The sequence below is a fragment of the Podarcis pityusensis genome (assembly GCF_964106645.2).
Source record: "Podarcis pityusensis genome assembly, chromosome: 8".
In the NCBI taxonomy this organism is placed as follows: domain Eukaryota; kingdom Metazoa; phylum Chordata; class Lepidosauria; order Squamata; family Lacertidae; genus Podarcis; species Podarcis pityusensis.
The window spans coordinates 88,376,751-88,403,246 of NC_138033.1; the positions used below are offsets into that span (position 1 = coordinate 88,376,751).

The following is a 26,496-nucleotide window of genomic DNA, read 5'->3' on the forward strand; positions in this document are numbered from 1 at the left end:
TTATGTCCCTCTGTTCTACAAATATGTACTCAAAGTAGCTTTCAGAGTCCTAAAAGCAATACACAATAATGTGCCACATTACAATATCACATGATATATTTAAAAGCAGTGATACAAGTTGCTAGAGGGGCATTTCATGTTTCTTCATTCACTCACGTTTCCATCAAGTTGTTGCCCTGTGTTTTCCCCATTCTGCTTCCATTTCTCCTGCTTGCATGGAAAGGCTAGCAGAACAAGGCAGTTTCTCTCAGCTGTGAGGGACCTCAGTGCTGCGATTCCTCTTGTCTTGGCTTTGACGTGTGACAGATCAGGATGGTCCATCTATAGCCACTTGCCATACCATCACAAATACTTTTCTGGTTGGTGCCATTATAACACACACACACACACACACACTTTTTTAAATCAACACTTTAATTAGCACAAAAAAATGGTTATTTAAAATGTAAAATTTGTGCAATTGCACTAAAATGAAAGAGAATTGTAATCCTATTTTTAAATATATGTATTTTAAACCCGTTTAAACCCTTATATTTATCATTCTAGTGATGTGCGTGTTTCAAATTTACTCTTAACATGCTAGTTAACTTCTTAAAAAATTGTACAAGTCCTGAAGAGTAATTGGGAAATAACATTTAAATAAGCATAAATTAGTACAGAAGGCTGATTCAAACATTATTTTTAAAGGTTGCTTCAGTGGTAGAGTCTCCTTACTTCAACATCTCAGGTAAGGCTGGGAAGATCCCACTTGGAGCGGACCTTGGGGCTCTTTGGTAGTGGGCGCCCTGAGCAAGGCCACAATTTGGCGCCCCCAAATGGATCTTCTCACTGAGGGATCTTCTCAACTGTGCACCCCCTTGGCTTGGCGCCCTGTATGGGGCAACCTCCCACACCGCCCTCAATTTATTGGTGTTGCCAATACCAATGGTCAGCTTAGGTATAAGGCAGCTGCTCTCTGTGGGATCATCCCCACTCTTTTTGTCCCAAAACCTCTTCCATTTGTCCCGTCAGGTTCCCTGGAAAACCCACTGTTTACCGCTGAATCGGAACAATTGTCAGTTTGCAGAAAACCTCACTGATGTTTGCTTTGATTCAGCAGTAGACTGGGACCATGACTGTCATCTAGTCCCAGCCCCTGCAATGCAGGAATCCCAGCTAAAATGACAGATGACCATCCAACCTCTGCTTGAAAACCTCCAAGGAAGGAGAGTCCATCACCTCTCGTGAGAGTCTGTTCCACCGCTGAACAGCTCTTATTGTCAGAAAGCTTTTCTGAATGTTATGTTGGAATCTTCTTTCTTGCAACTTGAAGCCATTGGTTCGAGTCCTACCCTCCAGAGCAGGAGAAAACAAGCTTGCTCCCTCTTCCATATGGCAGCCCTTCAGGTATTTGAAGATGGCTCTCATATCTCCTCTAAGTCTCCTCTTCTTCAGGCTAAACATACCCACCTCCTTCAACCATTTCTCATAAGACTTGGTTTCCAGACCCTTGATTATCTTGGTCACCTTCCTCTACACACCTTCCAGCTTGTCAACATCCTTCTTAAATTGTGATGCCCAGAATTGGACCCAGTATTCCAGATGTGGTCTGACCAAGGAAGAATAGCGTGGGACTATGACTTCTCTTGACTGGGACACTAGAGACTTCTGTTGATGCAGCTTAGAATAGCATTAGCTTTTTTTGCTGTTGCATCACACTGTTTACTCATGTTCAGCTTGTGGTCCATCAAGACCCGAGATCCTTTTCACATGTACTGCTAGTAAGCCAGGTGTCCCCCATCCTATATTTGGGCATCTGGTTCTTCCTGCCCAAGTGCAGAACCTTACATTTGTCCCTATTGAAATTCGTTTTGTTAGCTTGCACCCAGTTCTCCAATCTGTTAAAGTAATTTTGAATTCTGATTTTGTTTTCTGCAGCATTAGCTACCCCTCCCTTCTTTTTAAGCTTCCCCCCCCCCTTTGTTGTTGCCATTTCTGTGTAAATCTATCCTTTGGAAGGTGTATGCAAATATGAGGCACAGTGGTGTTTTGTGCCTGCTTGGCAAGGCCAGGCCCCCATTTGCATGGCCCCTGGCTGGGCTGAGTGGAGCTCCACTTCTTCCACAATGGTAAGATTGTCGTTTGCTTTCTGCCCAGGTATTTTAGGGTTGGTGTTCGGGAGAGCTTTCTGCTGGGAATCTGGGTCAGCTAAAAGTGAGTCCAACCGTGTGGCTTGTGGGGACTTATTTTTTAAAATGGCAAACTGATAGAGAAATGTGGTAAACAGAAGATTTGAAAAATGAGAAAATGAAATCGACATTCCTAGATGTTACCAAAGCCTAATAAAAATTGTGGTAACCATCTTTACACTTCTTGTTTCAGAGAAGCTGTCTTCTTTGGGAATAAAATCTCCTATGCAGTTGGTGGTCCTCCTCTGCCCCTCAGTTGTCAGGGGACTGGAACTGTGACTGATTTCATGTCATATCTGTTAAACACTGAGGACTGGCAGCTGCCACTATAATGGGTGGAGAGTACGTGGAAGAAGGACGTGCACATTGCAAGGTCTGCCCAGGCTGGGCAGGAATATAATGCACCTCATCATGTGAACGAGGTGCATTACAGACTGTGGGATTCATATGACTGGGTCAGGCCAATCCACAGTTGCTTCTGTATTGCTTTTTACTGCAGGATTGTTATCCTTTGTTCACTCACATTTTACAGAGCATCCGCGCAATGTTGTCATCACGTCATTGCATTCCAGTGTTGTCTGTGTTGTCCTCCTGGGCTTTTTGAGACTTGGTTATTTGTGTTGTCTGTGCGCTTAAAAATGCAACTCTGACATAAGTGTGCACTGGAACTATTTTGGGAGGGGGGTGTTAAATTCCTGGTTTCTTTCCAATATTACTTTTCTCTTTTTTTCCCATTAGAGCAAAACTGTACTATTTTAGAAGGTGGTATAGAAGGGACAATTAAACACTTGAGTTGCTTAACCTCAAGGCATGCATCCCCATAAGCACCACCACCTCCAAAATACTGTAGTCTCTATTGGGCCACCTTCACCCTGCACCAAAAAAAGCACCCTCAATATTCTGTAGCTTTTTAATGTGAGTCCTTATATGCATCAATCACTACTTAGTTTTTGCACAACTCTATTTTGTTTCCAAGGGACGCGGGTGGCGCTGTGGGTTAAACCACTGAGCCTAGGACTTGCCGATCAGAAGGTCGGCTGTTTAAATCCCCGCGATGGGGTGAGCTCCCGTTGCTCGGTACCAGCTCCTGCCCACCTAGCAATTCGAAAGCACATCAAAGTGCAAGTAGATAAATAGGTACCGCTCCGGCGGGAAGGTAAACGGTGTTTCCGTGCGCTGCTCTGGTTCGCCAGAAGCGGCTTAGTCATGCTGGCCACATGACCTGGAAGCTGTACGCCGGCTCCCTTGGACAATAAAGCGAGATGAGCGCTGCAATCCCAGAGTCAGTCACGACTGGACCTAAAGATCAGGGGTCCCTTTACCTTTACCTTTATTTTGTTTCCAAACAGTTTGGCTCCATACTACCCAAGGGGATTCTTGATTAACAAATATAAGAGGAAGATTTTAATTTTGTTTTCTCTCTATAATTTCCTTTCCTTCTTTTTGCAGAACATATTTGGGAAGAATAAGACTCCGTGAGCAACCTTTTATTGACTTGTGGCTTATACTCAAGTGCAAGCAGAAAAGTGGGCTTAGAATCATAGAGCCATAGAATCGTAGAATGGCAGAGTTGGAAGCATAGGTGTAGCCAGGAATTGTGTTGGGGGTAGAACTAAGCTATCTGCTACGTGATTGGTCACTTAGTTACGTATTTTTATTTATTTACTTGATGGGGGGGGGGGAGCTCTTACCATCAGAAACTTTTCCCTCACATTTAGTCAGAATCTCCTTTCATGTAATTTGAATCCATTTGTTTGGGTCCCACTCTGGAGCAGCAAAAAACCCAAGCTTATTCTATTCAGTATGGCAGTCCTTCAGATATTTGAATAAGGTTATTATATCACTTCTCTTATCCATGCTAAGCAAACCCAACTCCCTCAACCATTCCCCATAAGGCTTGGTTTCCAGACCCTTGATCATCTTAGTCACCCTCCTATGCACACCTTACAGCTTGTCAATATCCTTCTTAAACTGTAGAAATGGGCACAGTATTCCAGGTGTGGTCTAACCAAGGAAGAATAGAGTGGGACTATGGCTTTCCTTGCTTTGGACATTATACTTCTGTTGTTGCAGCCCAGAATTGCATTAGCATTTTTTGCTGCTGCAATCACACTGATGACTCATGTTAAACCTGTGGTCCACCAAAGCCCCTTGATTCTTTTCACATGTACTACAGGCAATCCAGGTGTCCCCCATCTTACATTTGTGCATCTGGTTCTTCCTGCCTAAGTGCAGAACCTGACATTTGTCCCTATTGAAATTCATTTTATTAGTTTTGACTCAGTTCTTTACTTTGGTAAGATCCTCTTGAACCTGGTTCTATCTTAGCTAGGTACCCCTCCTAGTTTAGTGTCATCTTCAGATCTGATGAGCATCCCCTTAATTCCTTCATTCAAGTCATATCCAAAGATGCTGAGCAACACTGGGCCTGTGGAACCCCATTTGTCCTTTTTTCCTCTTCATCCTTTATTCCACTATCACCAGGTTGGGCACAGTTTTCCTTTAGGAAGAAGACAGAGGCAGGTACAGGTTGAACAGTTCTGCCTTCTCTCTGTCATCCAACAGCATTTCTCTGTCTTCTCCATGCAGAGGGGCTGCCACTTGCTTGCTCTTCCTCTTGCTTCAAACATAGTCGAAGAAACCTTTTTATTATCTTGAACCTCCTTGCAAGCTTGAGCTTGTTCTGAGTTTTAGCCCACCTGACCTTCACCCTGCAAGTGTTGGCTACTCATTTATATTCTTCCTTCGTGATTTGCCCCTTCTTCCATTCCTTATACATGCCTCTTTTAAATCTCAGCTCATCTGCAAGCTCCTTATGCAGTCACATGGTTGTTTTTTAGATGTCTCCCACTTTTCTTTCTTGTAAGAAATGTTTGCAATTGTGCCTTCAGTACCTCACCTTTAAGAAACTCCATCCATCACCGACTCCCTTCTCTTTGAGTTTTCAGATCATGGGATTTCACCCAGTAATTCCTTAATCATTTTGAAATCAGCTTTCTTAAAGTGCAGTGTGTGTGTCCAGCTACACTCAGCTTTTCCTTTCCTCTGTCCAGTGGTACCTTGAGTTACATAGGCTTCAGGTTACATGCGCTTCAGGTTACAGACTCTGCTAACCCAGAAATAGTACCTTGGGTTAAGAACTTTGCTTCAGGATGAGAACAGAAATCGTGCTCCGGTGGCGCGGCAGCAGCAGGAAGCCCCATTAGCTAAAGTGGTGCTTCAGGTTAAGAACAGTTTCAGGTTAAGTATGGACCTCCGGAACAAATTAAGTACTTAACCCGAGGTACCACTGTATAATGAATCCCAAGAGGACGTTGTCACTTTCTCCCAAGGTTCCCACTACTTCCATCTCATTGATCAGTTCTTAGCTGTTAATAAGGTCCAAAATAGTTGACCCCCTTGCTGCTTTTTCCACCTTCTGGGAAATGAAATAGTGACTGGAGGGTTCACTCTTCAGTGTGTGGAATAAGGGTTAAGGTATAATTGTGATAAAGAGATTGGTATTCTTGTCCTCTTTCCCCCCTTCTTCTTTTCTTTTTCTTTTCTCTCTTTTTTCTTCTCTTCTTTTGTTTCTTTGCTATCTTTCTCTCTTAGATCAGCCTGGCTTTTGTTGTATTTTATCTTGAAAACTTTCAATAGAAATTGATTCTTAAGAAAAAGACATTGTCCATCCCCAGAGGATTATACAAGGCACAGAGGTTCTTCCATAGACAGTTTGCTGGGGAAAGGAGGAGGGTCCTGAGGGAAGACTATGTCTAATGCACTGCTACAGAGCATCTCTAGCAGATACTTGTTCAGTCCTTTTTGGACACAGCTACCCAGAGCCAAGTGGAAGAGGAACAGGGAGATTGCCATCTTATCTTATGATGCTTCTGAATGTCTAATTTTGTTCCTGCCCTTCTTAAAAGGTCCAGAGTCCCACCTGTGCCTCCCAAGCGACCAGGTAAGCAGTGGAGTACATTACACAGGGGTGCCTGTGTTGCGTTCATCACAAAGAAGTGGGGTGTGCGTGTCCCCTTTTAACTCTCAGCCCCTTAACAAACTTCAGCTCCCAGAAATCTTTGAGGAAGCCATGGCTGTGTATCATGATGCTTTAAACATTTGGTGCAAATGTGACCTTAGAATATAAGGAAGCCTCCAAAACTCCTTTATTGCGGTGTCCTTAAGTCCCTGGGCACAAAGGCCATCAGCCCCTTTGAGCTGAGCTGCCCAGTTATGCTTTCAGTGGTGTTTTCCAAAGCCTTGAGAGACTGAATCTGTTTATTAATATGAAAGTTTTAAATGGTACCTTATGATTCTTGTTGATTTTGTTGCTGATGTCTGTTTTTTTGGGAAACACTTTGTGGGAAGTTTTGATAAAAACATGGCTGAGCCAAAGCCCTTTGTGTGTTTCAGAGAAACAGCTGCAGGGGGTAAGTATTCTGCACCACCAGCCAACTCCCAGCACTATCCTTGCCATCTTAACCCCAGAGCCCTCTTGACGTCTGCTCCCTAATGCCAACGTCACCCCTAGATAGCCCCCTAGGGCAGACCATCTTTATGTTCAAGTGAACCTGAATTTCTCTACTTGCTTCCCCCTTTTCCTTGGGGCGGGGGTTGTGTGTGTACTTGCCACCCAGTCATAGCAAAGGCAAAGCCCTGTGTTTTTCTACCGCTTTCTATGGATAGCTCTCAATTCTGCCTTGGGAGAGATTGAGAAAAATCTATGGAAACCAGCCCAATGGTTGTGTGTCCACTCCCCCTGAATCCTGGGAACTATTGTTTGTTAACGATGCCAGGATTGTAGCTCTATTAGTGTTAAACTACAGTCCCCAAGATTCTCTGAGGGAAAGAAGGCACTTTCAATGCAAGCTGCACATTCTCAGGTGGATGTCCTCTGGACCTGGCTATTTGCTGGCTTCGATTTTGTTCATAAGCGGTTTCTTTTGTGGCTGCTCCCTAGCCTTCCATGACTGCAACACAGCCTGGACCACCGCATATTTGAGAATGTGAGGGCCTCACCCAGCTTCCTCCTTCCATTCTTGTAGGTTCCCAGTGATACTCAAGAGGAGGAGGAAGACGATCTGTATACATATGAAGTGCCCCCAAGTAAAGGGCAGAGCAAGCAAATGGTTCCAGCGCTTGCAGAGAACATATATCTTGGTAAGTTGGGAAGGGTGAGTAAGACTCTGGAAACGGGACTCTCCAGAGTATGGGGGGGATGTGATTTAGTTTACATTGATAGGCAAGCCTGCCTATTTTGAACTTTCTGAAATAATATGTGAACCAAAGCACAGCCCTCCTTTGAAGGCGGCACTTCAATGCAGTCCTCCAGCCAAGTAATGTGCATAAAAAATGCATATACTGGGGCAAAGTGTCCACAAAATTGCACATACTGGTGGAAATAGCATACAAAAGGGCATATAAGGGGAAATGGCTTTGCAAAAAATGTGTTTATCAGGCAGAATTGCAAACAAAGATGGGGTGGATTAGATGATCCTCGGGTCTACAATTCTATATTAGGAGCAATTAAAAATGAAACATTGCTGGATTTTTATGAGGACTTTTAAAAAAATGGCAAACTGATGTGGGAATGTGGAGAAATAAACTTAAGAGTGGAAAAATGAGGAAACAGAATTAATTGAGAGATTCCCCCATCTATACTCTGGAGCCATCATCACAACCAGCAAAGTTCCCTGTGCCATTTTGATTAACAAACTGGTTAATTGCAGGTTAAATGACAGTACTGCCAGGTAGGCTTATTCCAAGTTGGAAAACTGTACGCAGAGAGTGCTCATCAGTGAATCTTAACAGTATGTCCGTAGGTGACTGTGGAGGCCAATTCTGGATCCACACATCCTTTCACAGTGGGGACATAGGTTTTCAGGCGGGAGTTGATCATGGCGAGTTTGCCAAGCATGCCTTCCTCTTCACACACCTCTTCCCCTTTCTTCCTGAGTTTGAGCATCTTCAAAGTCCATGACACCTTTGGTAAAGGCTGTTCTCCAATTGGAGCGCTCGAGGGCAGTGTTTCCCAGTTGTCAGTGTTTATACTACTTTTTTTTAAGATTTGCCTTGAGAAAGTCTTTAAACCACTTTTGTTGACCTTCAGCATTACACTTTCCATTTTTAAGTTCAGAATAGAGTAGTTGCTTTGGAAGATGATAATCAGGCATCCAAACAACATGACCAGTCCAACGAAGTTGATGTTGAAGAATCACTGCTTTGACACTGGTGGTCTCTGCTTTCTCCAGTACACTGGCATTAGGATTCTTAACAAATGTGCAAATGACACACAACTGCCTTGCAGATGGTTGGGGACATGGAGGGGAAGGGCTGAAGGAACTGGATATGGACAGCCTAGAGAAGAGAGAGCTAAGAGGGCACAATGATGTTACAAGTATCTGCCTGTCACACAGAAGAGAGCAAGGACTTCTTCTCTTCTGCCACCCAGAGGGCAGAACTAGATGGGTTTGAGCTGCAGGTGGATTTTGGCTGAACATTAGAAGAACTTTCTTGACAATAAGGATAGGGGACAGTTCAGTTCAGTTCAGTTCATATCTATAAAGAAGCCTACCTAATTTGAACTTTCCTAAACACTATGCAGACAGAAACACAGCCATTCGAAATTGCAGTTGTCCAGCCGAGTAACATGTACACAAATACATACACTGGGATTAAGTTTCCATAAAAATGCATATATTTGTGAAAATGATGCAGAAAAATGTATTATATTAGGGGAAATTGCATTGCAAAATGTGCATATTAGGCAAAAGTACATAAAAACATGTGTTTATGAGGAGAAAATTGTACTAAATAGCTAATGAATTTTCATGAGGATCCAAAATAGCAATAATTACAAACTGATGTGGAAATGTAGAGAACTGAATAGAAGAGTAGAAAACTGAGAAACTGAAAGAAACTGAAATTGGCAGATTTGCCCATCGCTACTTGATAAGAAGATCTGTTTGTCAATGGGATCAGTTACCTAGATGGGTCGAGGTCTCCCTCACTGGAGGTCTTTAAGCAGAAGCTGCACAGGTGTCTGCTGAAGAAGCTCTGTCTCTGGAATACCTGCCTTGAGCAAGGTGACTGCAATCACCTGCAAGCCCCCCCCCCCCGTATTCTAGAGGGAAGAGGGTGGGTGGGTGGAGTGAGCCATGTTGACCAGGAAGAGGAAGGGGAGAAGTGAAAGGTGCTTGTGGGGGCGCAAGAGTTATAGCTGGGACTTGTGATCTCCAGTTCCCTCTCAGGTTGTCTCTCTGTCCTTAGATCGCCCGTCCTTGAGGCGCTTCTCTGAGCCACACAACCTCCTCCAGCCCAAGTCCCTTCCGGTGAGTGATGTGCTGCCTGCACAGGCAGGACAGCTGGGCTCTCCAGACAGCCAAGTATCATCTCTCTGGCTAACTTGCAGGGCATTAAAACTGCAGGGAGAAATTGTATGTTCAGCATTTTTAATCATTTTCCTACTTTTTATAAGCTTTAAGTTAAGAAATGAAATCTTTTGGATTTGGGATGTGTCCTTTTTTTGAAAAGCAAAATTTCTTTTGCACAAGAGCTCAAGACACACAAGGACCTTCTCCAGGTTGGTGTTTTTCTGCAGTATCATTGGCCCAAAAACAGTGTATTAGTGGTGGATTTATACTGGACCGTCCACACTCCCTTCTGTTTTCTTAGTTGTTCTGTGTTGCTTCCCTGGTATTACTGCGTGGGTGTCCCTCCAGATGGCAATAGAGCCCTATAAATATCAGGATAATACCCCACCGTAAATGCATGGCATGAAAAGTTACAGGGCATGTACTGACGGGATGCAAAACTGTATGTCTGTCCACTCCAAAACTTTCACAAGCACAAGCAGTGTTGAAAGCGGGATCTTGTCTAGCCCTACCAATACCACCAGGAGCAGAAATCATCACGAATACAGAATAAAAAGAATGTCTGGAGCGCCCCCATTTCAACGTGAAGCGCAATTCAGTTCTCTTTCATGCCTTGCAGTTCCTGTCCAAGCCTGGAGCAGATGGTGATGACTCCAGTGACGGGACATTCAACTTCCTGGCCATAGAAAGAGGTCAGAGGAAGGGGCTGGGCGGAGAAGGGGAGCAGGTGGAAGGGGGGATGATGCCTTCCTGGGGACTGAGGATGTCTGAAGAACCTGCGGGATCAGGCCCATGGCCCATCTAGGCAGAGGGCCTTCTCGGTAGTGGCGCCCACCCTGTGGAACGCCCTCCCATCAGATGTCAAAGAAATAAACAACTATCTGACGTTTAGAAGACATCTGAAGGCAACCCTGTTTAGGGAAGTTTTTAATGACTGATGTTTTAATGTATTTTTAATCTTTTGTTGGAAGCTGCCCAGAGTGGTTGGGGAAACCCAGCCAGATTAATAAATTATTATTATTATTATTATTATGCCATTCCGTTCTCACAATGGTCAGCCAGATGCCCCAAAGGGAAACCAGCAAGCAGGATCCGAGCACAAGAACGCTCTCCTCCCACGCAGCTGGTATTCAGAAGCATTGCTGTGGCGGCAGGGCAGAGCTACCAGGACTCGTAGTCCATGAATCCACCCAGTCCTCTTTGAAAGCCACCCAAGTTGGCGGCCACCACTGTGTCCTGTGGCAGGCAGTTCCATAGTTTACCTGTGCGTTGTTCTTTTTTCTGTCCTGAATCTTCCAACGTTCAGCTTCATTGGATGTTCCTGAGTTCCAGCACCATGAGAGAGGGATATAAACTCTCTCCACTTTCTTCATGACATGCATAATTTTGTGTACTCCTCTCATGTCTCCTCTTGCTCACCTTTTCTCTGAACTTAAAAGTCCAAATTCTGCAACCTGCCCTCAAAGAGAAGTCGCTTCATCCCTTGAACATTTTCATTGCTGTTTTCTGAACCTTTTGAACTCTAAATCTTCATTTTGAGAAGAGGCGACCAGAACTGCGCACTAGACTCCAAGTGTGCTCTGGGATTGTATAATGACATCAGCAATTTTATTTTCAATTCCTTTTCCTATGGTCCTTGGCATGGAAATTGCCTTTTTCACGCTGGGTCAACTTCTTCGCTGAGCTATCCAGTACAGCCCTAAGGTCTTGTGATTATTATGGGGTGATTGTCATGTTTGGAAGCTGGCAAGGCAAAGAGTCTCGCTGTTTTTTCACCTGACCCTGGAAAAGTCAGGCTGGGCCAGTGGGGGTTGGGGAAAGCTGTGGCACCGCGAGAGACAGAGAGGCTCAGAACATAAAGCACTGAGCAGGTCTGTGCCACTTTCCAGATTAAATATCTGAGTCCAAGGCTCTTCAACAAAGAGGAGGGAGCACTTAATTTGTTTTATAGCAGCGAATGGACAAAGGCAGCATTGTTAGCATCCGTCTGTCTCGAGAGACAATGGAGTGTGCCGGGGGCGGGGGGGTGAAATCAAACTGCTGCCTTAGTGGCACCAAAATGGCCTGGCTGATGCGGTCCAAAGCAAAGCAGAGCAAGACGTTTGGCACCATCTTGGCTGCAGGAGTTGCTGGAAGGAGGTACAAGGCGCCATCCAACCCTCTTAGGGACGCCATCCAGATTTGTGCAGGCTTTAGTCCTTAGCCTTTACTTCTCCAAAAATATCCCGCAAGGCAGTGGAGGTTCAGGATCAGAGATTTTCTGCTCCTAGCTGGGTTTCCTTCCCAGGCGGATGAGCCCCACCTGCCCCTCACTTCCCTCTCCAGCACAGGCAGAAACTGCCTTCTTGACTGGTGGACTCCCTGTTGTTTTCATCTGCTCAATCTGCTGGAGCCTCTCTTTGCATGCAGGGGATAGGCAGTCCCTAACTAGCCGAGGGTTTCAGACCCCTCATCTCCCCTCACCTGGTTTAGCCAGCCAGTGGAAGCCATTCCCTGGGATGTGGCTGCTGTCGCCTGCTGACAGCTTCTAAAAGCCACAGGTGAGATCGGAGTACACGGACCAAAGGCTCACAAACCACCCCAGAAGGACATGACATGCCCCCACCAGAGGCACTGGCCCCCCAAGCACCCCATATATTTAAAACACTTAACATCCCCAAAGAATCCTGGGAACTGTAGTTTGTTAAAGGTGCTGGGAATTGTAGTGCTGGAGGGGTAGGCCACAGTTCTCAGGATTTTTGAGGGGTGAAGTGCTTCAAATGTATGGTGTATATGCAGCCTAAGGCTGCAATCCTAACCCTACTTTTCTGTGAGTAAGCTCCATTGAATTCAATTGGGCTTACTTCTGAGTTAAGCTTCATGGTTAAACTTGTGCTGTCAGTTTCCTCCAGGGCATTCTCTGGTTAAATGTCACAATGAAGTCACAAGGTAGCCTGGTTTGATTCAGTCTCAACCCAGAATCTGTAATATGGCTATGACAGCATGGCTCTACTTTACAGGGTTGTTGAACAGAGGCAAACAGTTTACTCCAAAGTGCTATGAAATAAATATTCTTCTTAACCTGAGAGGTGGTGGTCCTTGCTTAGAAGCCCTTCCTCAAATCCTACATGTTGGTTTGCAATTACTGGGTGGTGTGTGGAAAGCACTTTGCTCATGCTCAGAAGTAATGCAGATCCTTTCTTTGCAGCTCTACAAAAAGGGATGATGAAGCAGTCTGTGCCGCCACCTCTTCCTCTCTCAGCCCGACGGGGGTCTCTGCCAGTCCTGGGTCCCTCTGGGTCCCAAGCGAAAGCTGTCGCCAGCAGAGGTAGGTGGAATTGCGAGCCAGCTGTGGCCTCATTGGAATCTGTGACTGAAGGTTGCTTGAGTAAATTCTTACTTCAGTGGACTGGAGACAGGCAGCTAAGGGTCTTTCAGATTAGTAAGTAAAATTCATTCCCAAGTTATACCTGAAGATCCTCTGCCTGCTTGTCTCCTTGTCTCCAACCTTCACCCACCTGGTGCTCTCCAGATACTTTAGACTACAACTCCCGTCAGCCCAGTGGTCTTTGGGATGGGAAGGGAAGAAGGCAGGGAGACCTACAGCATACCTTCCAGGTGCCCCAATTTAACCTTCAAGACTTTCCTTCAAGGCGCCCTGGGCTCAACCTTTGTCTCGGAGTGCCCTGATTTTGCACCAACTGCGGTGGGGCTGGCAGAAGCAGCTCCTGCAACAGCAGTGGCATTGTGGAGGAGCACTTCCAGGCCTTTGGGAAGGAGGCGTGAGACTCTGGCAGGCAGGTGGAAGCTGACTGAGGTTGGAGTGGGGAGGGTGGACCAGAACCCAGTGGAGGAGCCTCTGCCAAAGTGACAGCCAAATAGCCCTACCCCTCCCAGGGGTAAGATGCTGAGAATGCCCCTGGTGTGGGGAGGGGAGAGCCATGGCCCCAGGTGAGAGGTGGGGGGAGAGGGATCCCAGGTGTGAGGCAAGTTGCCAAAAAATGTGTTGGGTTTTTGGCAATTCCAGTGGGAAAACAGGGCACTGCCCCCCCCACTCAGCCCCAACTGCCTGTTTTCTGACGTACAAGGAGGAAGAAGATGGGGACCAAACTAGCATTCCTTGTCTCTGCCTGTCATTGGCTCTGGCGCCACCAGCTGTGGGGCTCCCTGCTTTCTGCCCTACCAATATCAGAGGTACAACACTGAACAATTCCCATTACTGGTCTGGTTGTTAGTGGTGCCTTTGTAGAGTTAGATCTTAATATATATGCAGATATTTTGGTTTGAACTGTGCTTTTTAAAAAAATGAATGAATGAATGAATTTTTATTTGGACATTATTGAAATGTTATTGCATGTTTGAAATGTACTGCGGTTGATATTATTGAACTGCTTAATGGTTATTTTTATGTATTGCTGTTCTTGCTGTTCAATACCTTGCATATTGTAAGCTGTCTTGACCACAATTTCCTTTGTGGAAAGGCAGCATATAAAATTGGAGTCCAATTCAGCCAACCTGGTGCCCTCCAGATGTTTTGGAATGCAGGGGCTCATGCTCATTGCTGTTTTTCTAGAAAAAGAGGTGCCAGAGCTCACCATGAACTTTTCCCTTGTTCTCTTAGAATGGCAATGGCGCCCACCTGAGCTCTGCTGAGCTCCTGCTGCCTTTGGGAGGGGGTGAAGAGAATGGGGGCTGGGGGCTTGGGGAAAGAGGCAGAAGAGGAATTGCTGTTGGCTGCTAATTCTTGTCTTCCTTTGCACCACTTTGCAGATCCTTTACCAGCCCTGAAAGATGACGAGGTAACTAAGAACCCGCCTGCTATTTAGAACATTTGCTGCTTCAGATTACTGTCCCTGGTTAGCACATTTGCAGCAAGGGTAACTTGCAAGTTTCCCTGTGGGCAGCCGGAGACACGACCAAGACCATACGAAAGACAAGATGGGCACTCCCTCCCCATTCCATGGGCAGAAGCTGACCTGTCTGGCTGCTGAATCTCCAGCACTGAAGAGAGAATAGTTCTCCCAAGGAACCTGAAGGAAGCAGCCTAGATTTAGGGGACCAAGGCAGGCCATGTTGCATACATAGCTCTGTCTTCCAATGGCGGGAGGAGCTGAGGAGGAACTGCCAGGGGGCTGTTGCCACTTCCTTCTCCAGCATCTGCTGCCTGAGGCTGTTGTCTCATTTGGCCTAATGATAAGGCCAGCCCTGGCTGGAGAAGAAGAAATCAGAGGGAAGGAAGTGATCAGCATGTGAGTGGTGTTCTCTCTCTCTCTCTCTCTCTCTCTCTCTCTCTCTCTCTCTCTCTCTCTCCCCACCCCCAGGAGGAGACCCAAGAGGAATCGATCTACGTGGAATGTGAGCCCAGAGCAGGTGAAGCCCCTTTCCCCACCAGAAGCCACCACTGTGATGCTTCTAGGAAAGGGTTGTAGCTCAGTTCTGGATCGCAGGCTTAGCAAGCAGAAGGTCCCGGGGTCATCAACGCCTGCCATCTCTGACTTATGATGGGAAAGACCTTTTGTCCAGGACCTTTGGGGCCTTCTTAAGGGCTGCTCCCAGACTCATCTTGTCCGTCCGTCCCCGATGGCCTCCTGACAGCAAAACAATCGTCTGTGTTTTAAACCATATTAAGGTAAAAAGGTAAAGGACCCCTGGACAGTTAGGTCCAGTCAAAGGTGACTATGGGGTGTGGTGCTCATCTTGCTTTCAGGCCGAGGGAGCCGGAGTTTGTCCACAGACAGCTTTCCAGGTCATGTGGCCAGCATGACTAAACCGCTTCTGGCACAACAGGACACCATGATGGAAACCAGAGCACACGGAAACTCCGTTTGCCATATTATCTTCCTTTCATTATGTCCTTTAAGCAGCTGCCATTTTAACATTGTCTTTGATCTTCATTGTGATTTTGCTTATTTGTTGCATATTGGACTTTATTGTTGACCCACTAGGGCTTTTTTATTTTATTAAGGGTGATCATCATCTGAGGGATCCAAACATGTGACAAATGGATGGATGGTCTGCTGTATCTGGAATACGGCAGCTTCACATTGTCCCCAGTGGTGCTAGGTGCTTGTCTCCAGCAGACGCCAGCTGGGACCAAAGCCACCCAAAGAGGGGTGCTGAGCTCCAGCCTGCCACCTTCCTTGTGGCCTGATCCTCTTTTTTCCCCTTCCAGCCTTGGTGCCCCGCAAAGTGCTTCCTTGTCTAACCCCAGTGCCTCCTGTCCAGCCTCTGAAGCAAGCCAGGTGAGTGTGTCCTCCTTCCAGAAGAGAAAATCCCAGTATCTGTACATCGGGGTAGCCCACATGGTGCCCTCCAGATACTCAAAGAATCATAGAAATGTAGAGTTGGAAGGGACCCTAAGGGTCATCCAGTCCAACCCCCTGCAATGGAGGAATGTCAGCTAAAGCATCCATGACAGACGGCCATCCAACCTCTGCTCCAGCCCTCATCAGCCACTGCACCATGGCCATTAGTCAGGAAGGATGAAAGTGAAAACATCCATGAACACTGAGATAGCATATTAGTCTCTCTGTCCCTTACCATCTCTTCAGAGGGGCAGCGGTTTTCCAGGGTACTTGGGAGACATCCCTCACTTTAGCCCTGCATTCTGGGACTCACTGCATGGAGAGGCTGAGAGCTGAATGAAGTGGTCTTTCTTTGAGCCAGGGGTCAATCCGACACTCTTGCTTCTGTACTTGCACCGCACTGAGCTCCCCCCCCCCTTCTCAGTGATGATGCTCAGTATTAGGGAGGGGCCCCTGCATTGCCTCCCTGACCATTCCTAGCCCTGCCCTGACCAAGTGCTCAGCAGTCAGCATAGTGGGCTGGCCTGTTCTAGACTGGAGGAACCAGTACCTAGGCTGGCTGTGCTCCTGGATCCAGCCTTGTTGCTTGAGACCCAGGTCTTGTGCCAAGGAGCACCTTTCTGCAGCTGCAGCTGGTTCAGCAGCTATGGTCATCCCTGGTCCAAGGTGGTCTGAGAACAGTGTTGCATGCTCTAGAAACTTCCTGTTCCGATTCAGAAGCTGCACAATGTGGCTGTGCTAACTACCCAATGGGTCACTGTTGCTTACTGAGAGGGTGAGAGGCAGAGGGGTCAGTGCAGTGCAAGGACAGCAGTGCAGCCAATCCCGAACTGCCCCCAGCACATTTGCAGGGCATGGACTCCCCAACCCTTCTCCCCCCCCCCCCCCCGTGACTCACCTGCCCAGAAGCACTTGCCTCGCCCTGTGAGCTGCTCCTGCTCAGATTTCTGAAGTGTGTCTACCAAGGCTTTTCTTTACTGTTGCTGCCATTTAAACTGTTAATGGTTTTAACCAGTGTGGTTTTTTTGGGGGGGGACGCATACCGCTAAACATTTTGTGAATCTAAGTTTGGCCTCATTGAGGGGCAGTATTTCAATATGAGTAGGAAAATGAGAATACCCCTAAACATTTTTTAGGGGGGAAAGCACTGGTTTTAACTACATGTTATGAATTGGAATGACATTGTATTTCACTTTGAGTTCACAATGGGATCAAAAACAGCATGTAAGTAGTTGTTGTTAAGAAGCAGTGCTGTCTTGAACAGAGATTAACTGCTCTCTGAAATTCACCAAGGACCTGGGCATGTTCACAGTTCTTTCCCTTTTCATAATCAAATGCTCAGTCTGAGACCTGGGTTTGCAAATCTGTGGATCAAGGGGTTCTAGATCTTAAATGTCACAGGGCTAATGTCACACCACAATCCTATTCTCCCCCCCCCCTTTCTCTCTCTCTCTGATGTTAGGCCAGCAATCACTCCATCAGGACCCCAGAAGGTAGGTGTGGGGGCTGGCAAGGGAGCACTAGAGAGCTTGAGATGAGGGTGATGGCCAGGGGACGTCTCTGGAACTTTGCATTCATGGGCTTAACTGTTGTTTTGTTTGTTTTGTTTTGTTTTGTTTTGTTTTGTTTTGTTTTGTTTTGTTTTGTTTTGTTTTGTTTTGTTTTGTTTTGCTATGCTATGCTATGCTATGCTATGCTATGCTATGCTATGCTATGCTATGCTATGCTATGGCAGGCCACCACAAACTCAGGATGCGGCAAACCAAACTGCTTAACCTACCCTGCAGGGCTGTTGTGCTGAGAAAATGGAGGGAGGGAAGAGAAGAACTTGTTCATGAGAAGAAAGGGCAGGATAACTAAAGCGACCTATGGGACCACTTTGTCTCAGATTTTCCTGCTTGGCAATTGCACTCCTCAGAGGAGGCATCACTAAGAGAACCGAGTGTCCTAGAGTTGCACATAATAAGCACTTGAGGGCTGGCTTTTAGTGTTGCAGCTCCTGCCCTCTGGAGTAAACCATGAACTGAAATTAGACAGGTGCCTAGTGCCTTGATAACATTTTTGTTTAAGGAGGCTTGCCATGAAGTGCCTGACCCAGTCATTTTAGGGAATGAAACCTGTGAATTTTTATAAATGCATTTATTGCTTTTAGTTTAGTGAGTTTGTAATTTTTTTGTATGGTGGTTTATAAATCAGGCCTGTGTTGAGGAAAAGGATGTCTGGGAACAGGGGTGCATGGAGTTAGCCCTATGCAATTGCTGGGCAACAGGTAGAGATACCTAGGCTATGGGAACAGGAGGTGAAAACTCTGTGCGCTCGTTTTCTTTCCAGGCCTTTGCGGAAAACCTGTGCAAAGGTAAGTGCCACACTCTGAAGCCTCTGCATCAGCCTTTGTCAACCTGGCCCCTCCAGATGTTGTTGGACTACAGCTCCCACCAGCATAGCCTCCAACATGTGGAGTCCCAAAACTCGGGTGCATGAGATCATGGAGCCCAAAAGATGTGCTTTTTTCAGGACCGTGCTCTCACTATGCCCAAAAATGTGTGTTTTGGGGTGCTGCACAAGATTGTGGCCCTAAAAGGAAGCGTGTTTCTGGGGCAAGATCTCGGTCAAAATTGTGTGACATCATGGTGACCTGGGGGGGGGGATGTCCTGGTTCTTCTGGGACACTTGCGGGGAGAATGCACCAGCCCCAGCCATGTGATGCTGAGGATTGGGGGCTTATTCTAGTGGCCATCTTTGGGATCCCCTCCTAGTCTGTGGTTTCATATCTGTAAGATGAAATTCTGTAAAAACAGAGATTGCTAAAATGATCAAATAAGTCTCTTTTTGAGTTAATGACTTTAGCCAAGTGTGTTGAGTATCTCTTTGCACGGCTGCCATGGAATTTTGAAGGGGTCTGTCCCCGCCTTGAATTTTTTTTTGCAGGGGGGCTTGGTGCCCCTGCTCAGCTGTACATGACGATTGGACCAGGGATTGGACCAGGGATCATCTTCATGCGGAGCAGATTCCCGATCCCCAAGCGACAGCTGTGCCCTGATCTTGATTGCTCATGCGATGTGTGTGTCATTCATGCACTGATGTGGCACAGGGAATATTTGCCTATGTAATACATATCTCAGAATCCCTGAAATGTTCTATCTATTTCAGGTGTGTGTCTGGAGAGCGGATCTGTGCCAGAGGTGAGCAAGGAGATCTTGCCTGAGGATTCTTTGGCTGCCCTGTCCTCTTGCTTATAGAGCAGCAGTTAAAGTTTAACCTCCCTAATCCCATGGGGCTAAGCATAACAACAGAGAGAGAGAAGGGCAGTGCTGTTGCAGGGGGGTCACTGCTGTAGCTAACATAGGATTGTTACCAACAGCAAAGAGTCGTGCAGTATCTTAAGGATAATGCATTTATTATGACATAAGGGTTTGTGTTCTAGAAGAGTGATGCCTCTTCTTTCGCCTCCCATGCCTCATTATCAGGGCACATATGAATTTATTTAGTATTGCAGTGGGTGTGGGGTTTTGAGTTTACTTTATTGCTGCAATGTGCCCAAGAGTGGTATTATGGGTGGGCAAATCTGTCCGTTCATTCCACCGTGGGTTTTTTCAGTTTGTGATTATTAAGTCCCCATTAAAAATTGTTGTCATTTTAGTGCCCTTTCCTCCTAATACACACATTTAAAAGCAGTTCCCCCAATATAAACTTTGTATGTTGTTTTCAAAAACTTATGCATTAATATGCACAATTGACCCTGCGGATGCATTTCTGTACACATTGTTTGATTGAGAAATGCACTGCAAAATTTTGAGAAGTGCAAATTTAGATAGTTTCTGATTAAAATGCAAGCAAAATCACATTTCTCCCCACACTCCCACTGAACCCCCTGGTGTGTGTGTGTGTGTGTGTGTGTGTGATCTCAACCAGTGCTCATAAAACTTTACTGTTTGCTGAGTTTTGCTTTGCTCCTTTTTTTTGCAGTTGGGAGGGAGCCTTTCACCTTTGCTTGACATGCCATTTGTTTAATTTGCCCTTGTTCTCTGCTCCTCTGACTAGAACAAAGAGCACTTTTAACATGGTTTCCAGGTGTTCTCCCATCCAGGTACCTGCCAGGGCACGTTTTCTGTAGCTGCAGCAGTAATATTGCCACCTCCCCAGAGAAATCTGAAATGGTACCTGTGGGCGGAGGTCTTCAGTGACGGTGGAAAGACATGGGTCCGAATGGAACTGCCGCTTTAGTCTGTGTGAAAAGAAGCTGTGCCCCTACCATTCCCTGTGACTGTGCTTGCCTTATCATCTGTTACATTCCCTTAGGATTTTTGCATGCAAAACAAGGCCTGGTATGCAGGGAGCTGTGACCGACATACAGCTGAGGCTGCCCTCCTCCGGTTTAATAAGGTAAAGGTGTGTCTCCTGAAGTTGCCCTGCAGCACTGTCATAATGCAGCTGCTGTTCAAGGAAGAGGCTCTTCCAATCCCTTTGCCTTCTGGAGCCACGAAGTCTCCATGGTGCTCACCAGCTGAATTAGCTGCAGCTAAGTAACTCGGAGGTCCAGCAGCTGTGGCTGAATGGGATTTCTGAGTGTCATGAGACCAGAAGAGAGAGAGACCCTGCAGGGAGCCAGTTTGGGAGGCAGCTTTGGGGGCTCCATTTTAAAGGCCTCAGTGTAGCAGGATGGACAGATCATCTGATACTGGGCACAATCAACCAATACATTTTCTTGCTTAACCCTACTGGCTGGCAGGAGCTGGGCAAAGATAGGATATCCTGTGGTTAATGGGGGGGAATTTTCCACAGAAGACACCCTTGGGCACGCACCGCCTCTGGGCATTCTGCTGCCTGAAGCAGCTGCCTCAGCCTACCTCATGGGTGGGCTGGCCTTGGGTCAGAGCACACCTGAAGTAGTGTGTCCAGTTCTGGGCACCCTGTTTCAAGAAGGGCCCCTTTTGGGGGCACAGCACAAGCCTTGCCTCCCAAAGGCCCCAGGGTCACCCCCCACTGGCGTCTTCAGGGAGAGCTGGAATCCAGTGGAGACACTGCCAGTCAGTGTTGGCAGTACAAGGTTGGCTGGATCAGCACTCTGCATGAGGAAGCTTCCTGTGCTCCAGAGGACATTGACCAGCTGGAGCGTCCGGGGGGGCGGGCAGCCAGGATGGTGAGAGTTGGGAAACCAGGCCTATAAGGAATGATAGAAAAAGCTGCATATGTTTAGCCTGGAGAAAAATGAGAAGGAAGAAGAGGAGACATTGCAGCATACGGTAGTTCTCAGAATGGCCGCGCTCTCTGCTTCTGAGGGGGTAAATAAAGATATTGAGGCAAAGGGCCTGTTAAGAATTTTACTAGTTGCAGCAAGAATCTCCATAGCCCAAACCTGACAGATTTTACAAGGTATAGGACTAGATTAATATTTTAAGACTGTATGGAGAATGGCACTTGTGGAGATAATAATTTATTTATTATATTTATATAACACCTTTCCTTCCAAGGAGCTAAAGTTGTTGTATATGGTTCTCCTCCTCCCCATTTCTTCCTCACAGCAACCCTGTGAGGTAGGTTAAGCTAAAAGATGGTGACTGGCCCAAGGTCACCCAGTGAGCTTCATGGCTGAGTGGGAATTTGAACCCTGGTCTCCCAAGTCCTGGTCTGACACTGTGACCATTGCACCACACTGTCTCTCACACTGGTTTTACCTTTTGTTAAAACTAAGGTCATGTGTGTCTTGTCTCCTTTGGTTGATGGAGACCATGATGATTTGGTATACAAGATTTGGTTGAAGGAATGATAAGAATGTATAGTAAAGCAGGACTGAAGACTGTACAATAGAATATGAATAATAGCTACTGGCTTTTAACGAGAGGAGTGTTGAATTGATTGTATACATGCAATGAAAAATCAACAAAAAAAAATGGGGGGGGGGGGAGGTTATCCCAAGGGCTGAAAAGGAGGAGATGGACAGGCTTCTTCTCTGCTGCTCCACAAGGGAGAACTAGAGTCAAGGGAAGTAACAGAAAGCAGGTGTCGGCTGCACATGATGAGACACTTGCCCTATTAAGCAGTGAAACTGACACTTAAATTATGGGCTGGGGGAAGAAACCCTATTCTGATTCCAAGATCCAGATTTTCACCTGCATTTGACGTCTCCTCCCTTAACCTGAATGTCTCCACCCTCTTTTTTCACAAAAGGACAGTGCCTACCTGGTGAGGCAGAGCTCACGACACGGCTGGAACCAGCCATTCACTTTGGCTGTGCTCTTCAAGAAGCACGTCTACAACATCCCCATCCGCTACTTAGAGAGCAGTCGTCAATACACGCTTGGCAAGGATGGCAGGAGCCACGAAGAGGCGAGTGCTCTCTTCCTATGTTGGGAGGGCCGTGGCGCAGCCGTAGAGCAGGCAGAAGGTTCCCAGTTCCTTCTCCAGCATCTGCAGGAAAGGCTGAGAGACCCTCTCTCTGCAATACTGGAGCTCCGCTGGCAGTCAGCTTAGTCAATGCTCAGCAGGTCCACTGAGTCCTGTCACCTGTATTTCTCATGTTTTTCATTTCAGGGGGATTACCAGTATGTGGAAGAATGTTCCAACCATGCTTACTCTCCTTTTATGACAAAGAGATGCTGGAAACTAAGTTGTGGAATGGGCACCAAAAATTGGTTGCAGGCCACTTTAATCTTGCTTCAGCTGTTGCTCCTTCTTCTCCTGCCCCTCCTGCCTCCCTCAGTGTGGGCTCCCACGGACAGGTATCCCCAAACTCAGCCCTCCAGATGCTTTGGGACAACAACTCCCACCATCCCTAGCTAACAGGACCAGTGGTCAGGGATGCTGGGAATTGTAGTCCTAAAACATCTGGAGGGCCGAGTTTGGGGGTGCCTGTCCTAGGAGAAGGGGTCAAATTAGTTAAGTGTACACTGAAATGTGAACTGAACTGTTTTTCTCTCCCATCCCCAGCCAGAGGGCACCTGATGTAGGGCCACCTTGCAGAAGCCAAGGAGGTCCAGGTCTTCTCAGTGTCTGGATAAGCACCTGGTAACCCCCTGCCCACCACCCAGAGTTCCATGATGGAAGAAACAAATGTGCCCATCTCCCTCTCAGCTCCCACCCACACTGGGCATGTTAAAGCACCGCTGTACCACCTTAAGAGCCACAGCTTTCCCCAAAGAATTCTGGGAGCTGTAGTGGTTGAGGACCCCCGAACAATTCCCAGCACCCTTGGCAAACTACAAATAAAGGATTTTTTTTGAGGGATTCTTTGAGGGAAAGCCATGACTCTTAAAGTGGCCTAGGTGTGTGTTCAGTATATAGGGTGAATGTGACCTCAGTCAGCAGAGCTCTGCCACCTCGTGACTTGAGGGAAACTGGACTAAAAAAGCTAGTCCCTGGAGGTACAGAAAGAAGCTGACCTGCTCCCTGTTCTGCTCTTTTCCTTGCCAGCTCTTTGACAGCGTTTCCAGCATCATCCAAAGCTACAGCCAGCGCCCCTTGGTGCTGGTCGACGGCAGCACTTCTGCCAAGGAACAGACTTGCTTGCTGTTTCCAGTGAAGCCATGACTTTGGGGCCTGGGAAGATGGGACGTCCTCCCTGACCTCAGGCACAAACGGCTTCATTTGCCTGGCTGGACCGACACAAGGCCAAAGGATCAGCGTGGCACCCTGGCATTCTGCAAAAGGTTCTTGTGAATCATTCTTCAATATTCCTCAATAGCCTTCTTCTGGCAAACAGCAGTGCATCTGCAAATATATTCCACTGGTACTGAAACGGCAAAGCAAGGGAACTTGTGGGCTGGTGGGATGGAAGGGAGAGTTTAGCAGGGATTCCCACCTAAGGCACCAGTCCTGCGGTTGGTTTATTTGTTACAAAATTGAAATGTTGCACCCAGTTAATAACACTGTTGCACAGCACTCCAATCTCTGAGCAATGTGAGATTCCAGGGGTTCCAGGTGCTTCACCAGGACTTGGTTCCCTCGGAATGAGGGGCAGCGGAGACTGTGGCATCTTTAGGATATGTGGCTTATGTACACATATGTGCCTACGATGAGCCTACGATGGAAGGGCTCACAGCATTAACACCCCAAGAGGGTCTTGCTTCTCCCAAAGGCACAGCCTTGGATTCAAGCAAAAACCAGGCATGGCCCTGTCTCTCAGCTGCCCAGCCTGCAGCCTCCTGCTTCCAGCTCCCCACTCACACACCTCAACTCTGGCCTTTTGTCTTTCTTCTTCTTCTTTGTCTTCCATAAACACAGTTTTAACAATGAGGCCCTAAGTGACTGTGGAGGCCAATTCTGGATCCAAATGTCCTTTCACAGTGGGGACATTGGTTTCCGGGGGGAGTTGATCACGGTGTGGCTTTGCCAAGCGTGCCTTCCTCTTAGCACATTTCTCCCTTGCGTCCTGAGTTCGAGTGTCTTCAAAGCCCACGACACCTTTGGTAAAGGCTGTTCTCCAACTGGAGCGCTCGCAGGCCAGTGTTTCCCAGTTGTCAGTGTTTATACTACATTTTTTAGATTTGCCTTGAGACAGTCTTTAAACCTCTTTTGTTGACCACCAGCATTACACTTTCCATTTTTAAGTTCGGAATAGAGTAGTTGCTTTGGAAGACGATAATCAGGCATCCGCACAACGTGACCAGTCCAACAAAGTGGATGTTGAAGAATCATTGCTTCAACACTGGTGATCTTTGCTTCTTCCAGTACACTGGTATTAGTTCTCCTGTCTTTCCAAGTGATGTGTTAAATTTTTCGGAGACACCGTTGATGGAATATTTCGAGGAGCTGGAGATGGCGTTTATCAGTGGTCCATGTTTCACAAGCATACAGTAATGTTGGTAGTACAATAGCTTTGTAAACAAGCATTTTGGTTTCCCTGTGAATGTCCTGGTCCTCAAACACTCTGCACTTCAATCAGGAGTAAGCCGCACTCGCAGAGCTCAGGCAATGCTGGATTTCAGCATTTTGTCTTTCTAATTAATAGACAATTGAGGAATGGGGACCCACTTCCTTTGTTACATTGACGACCCATACTTAGGGGGCCACTACCAAGAAATTTGTCAGGCCGTTCCAACAAATTAGTCCTTGTTGAATCCAGGAATTGGAAGGGACTCCGGCATACTCAGACCCACCAGCCCCAGCCCGAAACACAAAACACTACATTCTTAACTCAAAGGTGGGTAGCTTTCAGGCTTGTTGGATCTACTTTGTCTTTTCCTAAATTCGCAAGAACTGCCAATATCAGCTGACACAAGAATCCACTCCTGGCAGGCTTTCACCTTCATTTTAGTAGCCTAATTTATCTGGGGGGAAATGTAAGTTTCCTTTTGCAATTGTTAAAACATTGGGAGTCATAAAGTCTTTCTGATCTACTACAAATCACCCTGAAATCTGCCAGTAGACCCCTGTCTCCCTTCTGCTCACCCCAATTCTAGAAAATCTTGGTTTCTGTATATAGTATTGATATACAGTTTTGTTTTAATGTATGTTAAAATCTTTTACATTGCAAAGCACAGACTTTTATTTTGAAAACATTATTCCAATTTCCCTAGCTGCTCATCCTCAGAAGAAAAATGACTTACGGTAACAGAGTAACTCAACTCATCTGTTTCTGTATTTTCTAATAACTACAAGGATTTTATTCTGCATGAAACTGATGCAAGGCCCAGCATGACTTGCAAATTACAGCCCATCTAGTAGAAAAGCATTTCCCCCTCCTATTCAGCACAAAGAAGAATCTGGAGAATAGCTTCCAGGAACATGTAGAGAATGCCCACGAGAACCAGCCAAATCAGTACAAAACTATATAGCTGTACTGATTGCCTCAGAATATATTGCCTTCTAGTTTGTAGTGATTTTTCTAAAATGATAATGCTTATTCTCATCTTGGTTCACTTTGTCAGTAGGGTGGGTTTGTTCCGTTTGTTGTTTTCTGTATGACCTGTCATGTGAACTCAATAAAACATTATAAAGAGGAAGGTGGCCAGGTGCCCTCCTTTACAGAGGATGGTCCTCTCAGCCGTCCTGTATTTGAAGGCCTGCCCAGTCCAAGTCCAGTTTAAAGAAAAGGAACACTAAGAAGGTTGAGCGCTGGAGCTCTGCGGTGGAGCAACTGTCTTGCATGCAGAAGGACAATGCAATTATCAAAGGTGCAGGAGTCCTGGTCTCTTCTGCATCTGGCCAGACTACATGCCTGTTCTGTGACATTTTGAGGGGTCCTAATAAAGGTTTGGCCTGTTGTGCATTTGGAAGGTTTTTTTCTTTGCAGAGCTCAACAAGCATTTTTTTAAAAATTGGAAATGTCGGTCTACTGGCAACTCACTGAATGACCCGAAGGTGTCCTCAGTTTTCACTAGATCTTGCCTCTCCAATAAGGGACAGCAAACAAAACCCCAGAGGGCCGGAACCTTTCACGATTCCTTGTGTTTTCTTCGTCAGGACAAGATGCTACATTTTCTGACTCGTGATTCGACATATTTAGGCAGTCCTCCAAGCGAGCGCAGCTCCTCAGCAGCAACAGGCCACACTAAAGAGGCACCAAGACAGGGCCTGGATCCTACAACAAATCCAGTCACCAACTTTGTGCCCATATCTATTCAAGGAACACTTTTACAGGACCTTATAGTGTCTGCAGCAGCATCAAAAGGTTCAGTTCACTTGAGCCGCCTGTCGCACACTCTTAATCTAGCCTACCCTGCAGGGACGCTGTGAAGATGAAATGTGGGT

At 46.5% G+C, this 26,496-nt stretch overlaps 1 protein-coding gene across 4 annotated transcripts; it reads left to right on the forward strand.

The window, feature by feature from the left end:
• Nucleotides 1-1,963: 1,963 nt before the first annotated feature.
• LOC308483877 (SH2 domain-containing protein 6-like) lies at nucleotides 1,964-26,014 on the forward strand (the record flags this gene model as incomplete). Of its 4 annotated transcripts, none has more annotated exons than XM_081018171.1 (17): nucleotides 1,964-2,108; nucleotides 3,618-3,643; nucleotides 6,077-6,111; nucleotides 6,564-6,580; nucleotides 7,196-7,310; nucleotides 9,420-9,481; nucleotides 10,143-10,215; nucleotides 12,711-12,830; nucleotides 14,273-14,301; nucleotides 14,824-14,872; nucleotides 15,675-15,744; nucleotides 17,270-17,300; nucleotides 18,139-18,163; nucleotides 18,958-18,989; nucleotides 20,107-20,190; nucleotides 21,976-22,134; nucleotides 23,218-25,748. In XM_081018171.1, 17 exons carry the CDS (start codon nucleotides 2,064-2,066, stop codon nucleotides 23,332-23,334), a joined length of 1,089 nt encoding a protein of 362 aa, XP_080874297.1. In that variant the 3' UTR covers nucleotides 23,335-25,748. The 4 variants fall into 4 exon arrangements, with proteins under 4 accessions (XP_080874297.1, XP_080874299.1, XP_080874298.1 ...); XM_081018172.1 differs by having other exon boundaries at nucleotides 2,064-2,108; nucleotides 14,824-14,857; nucleotides 20,107-20,196; nucleotides 23,218-26,014; XM_081018170.1 differs by having other exon boundaries at nucleotides 2,064-2,108; nucleotides 20,107-20,196.
• Between the last annotated feature and the right edge of the window lie 482 nt (nucleotides 26,015-26,496).